The following is a 5653-nucleotide window of genomic DNA, read 5'->3' as shown; positions in this document are numbered from 1 at the left end:
AGGTTTGTCTACCAGAGAAGAGAGAGGAGGAAGAGAGAGAGAGAGAGAGAGAGAGAGAGAGAGATTCTGCTGATACTGAGCCATTCGCTGTGTCTGATGAGAGAGAGAGAGAGAGAGAGAGAGAGAGAGAGAGATCTGCAGGTAAGCCAAGAGACCGGCTAAAGTAGGCGGCGAGAGAGAGAGAGAGAGAGAGAGAGAGAGAAGAGAAGTGAAGATCAAGAAACGAAGAGAGAAGAGGAATAATATGGCCAGCAAAGCATAGAAAGAGAGAGAGAGAGAGAGAGAGAGAGAGAGAGAGAGAGAGAGAGAGAAAGAAGGGGAAAAGAGAGCAAAGGAAGATGGGTTGCAGGAGAGAGAGGTAAAGAGAGAGAGAGAGAGAGAGAGAGAGAAGGAGGAGAGGTGATAGCCACCTCTTTCAGTCAGTCACCCGCGAGGCTTGTAGTGGTAGTGGTCCCGTTTGGTCGTTCCAGCCAGCTCTCTCCGTGGAAGGCGGCTGACTGACGTTCCCTTCCTTGAGATTTCCTCCCCCAAAAGCATTCATTTCTCAGCCCCTCAGACCCCCATCTACCTTGTGTCGTGGCCCAGCCCTTTCCCCTCGTGTTCCCACGTAAGGCTCCCTACCCACTTTGACCAATTTCGGCCCTGTAAACCCTCCAAATTGGCTGTTTCAAAATTTCGAGTCGCTGGAAGATGTGAGATGAAAATATTGAGTGTTCGCTCGAGTTTGTGTTTACGTTTGAATCATATCGCCTGAGATGTGATTAAATGACGATCTACAGAGGCCCCGTGTTTGGAAATGATTCTCTAGTATTATTCCAATCGTACGTGAAGTTGTTATTCCTGTAAATGACGTTGGGGAAGGAAATTATTTGAGGATATCATTAAACAGTGAGATTTTTGTAATATGAGATCCAGTCACACAGGAAATTATGGGGCCATGAAAACGTGTAAGGGAATGAAAATGTATCGAATTAATAACAGTGAATAAAAGGGAAAAATGAGAAAATAAAAAAATAAGACTTTAAAACTTTTAGTTGTTGAATTAAATGTTAAGCTACAAAAATTACAGATTTATTCAATGATTCCCGAGGTGTTACAATATGGCATTGATTGATGATTGCCCCAATAGGTTCAATTTAAAAAATTAAAGTCTCATTTTGTTATACATTTATATATATATATATATATATATATATATATAGGGGTATAGTATGTATAATAATTCATAATTGTATTTGTGGTGAAGTATGAAATTATAAGAAATAATGACTTATGGCAATTAGATATTGATTAGAACTCCAATCTTGTAAAAGCTCAGTTGAATAGAAAAACCAATATCATAAGAATTCCGAGAAGAAAAAGATTCCACAATTTTTGCAAGGTAACTGGATGTTATGCAGGGCAATGCATAAGATATCATCTGCCGTCTTAAGTGTCAATACGATAGGTAACGGAAATAAGTGAAAACTGAGAAATGTCAGCTTCAACAAGGCTTACCTTTTTTTTTTTCCTGTGAAGGGAAACTTGGATGCTGCCTAAAGTATACATACGTAACATGTTGAATAATAATTCATATGTCTTTCCATTCATTATACAACATGTTATACAACATGCACCCAAGTAAATATATAACTAAATAAATAAATACACATACACACACACATATATATATGTGTGTGTGTGTGTACGTTTACATACATACATACATACATACATACATACATACATACATACATACATACAAACTTAAAATACATCCAGATATACCTCATGAAATCAATGGTTACAAAAGTGGCGTTGACCATTTCAGAAAGCGCATTAGAGTCGATTCCTGATCTGCGTGCAACTATGCATGAAGACAGCATGTAATGCCTGACCAAAAGGTTCTTCACCCTTCGGACGAATTGACCCGCGAATCAAAATGAACGACTCACGGTGCTATGGCTTATAAGAAGTGACCAGTGGAGGAGATACGAGGAAGTTGGCAGTTGAGGAAACGAGAGATAAACATCCCCAGTGGCGGCCGCATTTTGGAACGGAATGACCCTACGTTGTTGAGTGATTTGGTGGCCATCCGGGAGAGAGAGAGAGAGAAAAAAAACATGATAAGAACGAAATGCGTAGGCAGCCGTAAATTCCCGGATATCTCGGAAGAAGAAGAAGAGTTCTCCTCCCACTCATTCTGATAGTGGAAGCCAAAACCAAAATAATAATATAAAAAAAAATAACAACGCCAGACGGAGATAAGAGCATAAGAAGCATTGCGCCCCCCAAAAATGTCCCCTTGCCAAGGAAGCGGAAGAAATATGAACGTACTCTGGGCATGCGCTGTGGCACTGGCACTGGGCACGGATCTCATGGCAAACGGAGGTGAGTATCCGGCACTTTTTATATAACGAATCTCTTCTCTTTGTTCCCTGTTCATAAATATTCACGTTCAACGATAGCTAACTTCGACCATAAAAATCCCCCCTTTCAAGTAAAGACGTACCTCGTAGAAACTCCTATCTTTTTTTTGTTATGTACTGTAACTTTGAAAAAAAAAAAAAAAAAAGCACCTCCCTATCTAACTAATTGCGTTGTATACTTCTAGGCAGATCGTAGAGGTTGAAAATGAATGTAGTTTTTTTTATTCGTGTTTTCTAACGCTGCATTAAATAGTGGTTTCTTTAAAAGACTTCAGTGACACCATATTTAAATCACTGCCTGACAATCCCTAATTCTAATGCTCGATTTAAATAATGGTTTTTAAGAATTTGGCACTAAACGTACTATATTTAACCATTCTTAAAGGAAAATCATTATTATCGTATTATATATATATATATATATATATATATATATATATATATATATATATATATATATATATATATATATATATAAGCTTTTTCTGCTTTATATAGTTGTAATGTGCTTCAACTGTGTACGCACAGATTCTACATCGATGCACACCACTTGTACCCACCCCACCCTGTATATATATATCTATATATATATATATAATTATATATAATATATATATATATCATATATATATATATCTATATATGTACTATATATTTTCTTTTATATTTTTTTTTTTTTTATATCAGAAAACTATCTCCAACTATTGTCATTGTTCCGGAAAACCTTTTAACAGATAATTTTAGTAAAGCTTTTTTATTTTACCGCACAGTTATTATTTGACATTATCTTCTCTCTCTCTCTCTCTCTCTCTCTCTCTCTCTCTCTCTCTCTCTCTCTCTCTCTCTCTCTCTTGTTATATTTGTCATAAAACCTGGCAAAGTACCGTGAGCCGTCACCTGTACACTTTTAATAACAACATACAAATCTCCGACAAAAGCGTGAATTTGTTCATAGCACGAGAATTTGTTCATATGTTCATACTCGACAGTTCTGCAATCAACGCTTGAACAACTGCATGAGTTACCTGAACATATGGCGTTAGATTTACATAGAAATAAATTCATTGGAATATTTCTATTTTTCCTAGTTCATATCTGCAATTAAAATATTTTTTGTTTGGAGAGAATGAATCGTTTTCCAAAAAAAAAAAAAAAAAAAAAAAACAGGTTGTTATCAACGGGTTCCTAGATTGCTGGTGTTATCGAAAACATAAATGCTGAATTATACTTTCTGATTTCTTTTGCATTTAAAGGACTTCTGGGGATATTACTTGGATGCTGGGTAAGGCTGTTGTCGCTAGATTCTTTGCAGTATAGCATCCATTAAATATATATATATATATATTATATAGTATATATATTATATATATATAATATATATATATATATATATATATATATATGTATATATATATATATATATATATATTATATATAATATATATATATATATGTATATATATTATATATATATATATATATATATATATATATATTATACATATATAATAATATATATATATAATATATATATATATTATACTATAATATTTATGGATGCTATACTGCCCAAAGAATCTTAGCGACAACAGCCTACCCAGGCATCCAAGTTAATATCCCCAGAAGTCTAAATGCATATATGTATATATATATTATATATATATATATTATTTATATAATATATATATATATATATATATATAAAAGCCTATTAGACACTGGTTTAATGCTAAGATCCTTTGCCCAGAGTATTTTAATGGTCCTTTCATGCTTAAGACGAATCCTGTTTTAACAGATGAATTTATTTACACACACATGCACACACACACACACACACACACACATATATATATATATATACTATATATATATATATATATTATATATATATATATATTTATATACTTATATATATACATATTTATATATATATATATATATATATACTATATATATATATATATATATCATATATGTAGATAGTATATATATATATATATATATATATATATATCTATATATATATATATATATATATATATATACATATACCACACACATGTGTTTGTGCGTATACTTGTATATGTCTATACGCACTTACGTACACAAATACTGAAATGTAAGGCTCTCTCCATTTCCCCCACTCTTCGCTTCATGCGAGTCAATTTATATCAGAAAAGATTCTGACGGTTTCGCTCTATACAGACTGAAAGTTTTTTTTTTTTTTTTAACTGATATTTCATGACCTTTTGTTTTTGTCTATTTTTACCTTTTCCTTTCTGCGCGTTTTTTATCTTTTATTTTACGATTCCAGCGCCGAAATTAAACGAAAATGTCGCGCTACTTCGGCTTCGGCTTCGGTCAATTTAAAAATGAGAGATATTTCGTACCGTCGTTTTCTAGCGCTATGATAAGAACTGTTATGTTGGTGTGAAATAAAAATCAAAAATTTTTTATTTTGTTTCATTTTTATTTATTTATTTTATTTTATATATATATTTTTTTTATTTTTTTTTATAAAGAATAGGGTGACTCATCCTCCCGTGAAATTCTAAGGCATTTTCTGCTTATGATTTGCATCTTCATTTTGTGATATTCTGTTTATATAAAAACAGAGCTGATGGATGATATATATATATATATATATATATATATATATATAGTTATTATATATATATATAATATATTAATGTGCATATTATATATATGCATATATATATACATATATATATATATATATATATATATATATATATATATATATATTGAAGAAAGAAAATCATGATATTCTGTTTATATAAAAACAGACCTGAAAGGATGATATATTGTGTATATATAATTATATATATTATTCGGGGAAAGAAAATTAAATTATAATATCCTTCCAACACGAGAGAGAGAGAGAGAGAGAGGGAGAGAGAGAGAGAGAGAGAGAGCGAAGAGAGAGAGAAAAAGTGACACCATTCTCTTTTTCCTAGAGAATACCAATGCAATATCACAACTCCACCTCACAGTGCAATGCTAAAAGGCCCACTATGCAATGCAAGCCCCTAAACATTTCACCCTCCTTTCTAAAATGAATCTCTGTTGGTGAGTCTGGGATTGGCGGGAGTCAGGTCGGGGTAGGTAGGGGGTGGGGTGGGGGTGGGGGGGGGGGTGGAGGGGGGGATGGGGTTGGATGGGATTATACCAGCTACCTTAAAAATCCATTTTGCCTCTGTTGACCCAAGACTTTGCTGAAAACC

At 33.1% G+C, this 5653-nt stretch overlaps 1 protein-coding gene across 1 annotated transcript in view; it reads left to right on the top strand.

The window, feature by feature from the left end:
* Positions 1-427: 427 nt before the first annotated feature.
* LOC135209705 (uncharacterized) overlaps positions 428-5653 on the top strand; it is a 122919-nt gene continuing 117693 nt past the window's right edge. The window contains exons 1-2 of the mRNA XM_064242468.1: positions 428-607; positions 1811-2370. Coding sequence (XP_064098538.1) covers positions 2277-2370 — 94 coding nt within the window. The 5' untranslated portion in view covers positions 428-607; positions 1811-2276. The remainder of the gene's footprint in view (positions 608-1810; positions 2371-5653) is intronic.

Source organism: Macrobrachium nipponense, chromosome 38 (genome assembly GCF_015104395.2).
Source record: "Macrobrachium nipponense isolate FS-2020 chromosome 38, ASM1510439v2, whole genome shotgun sequence".
NCBI classification, from domain to species: Eukaryota; Metazoa; Arthropoda; class Malacostraca; order Decapoda; family Palaemonidae; genus Macrobrachium; species Macrobrachium nipponense.
This window is presented reverse-complemented; position numbering and strand designations above follow the sequence as displayed.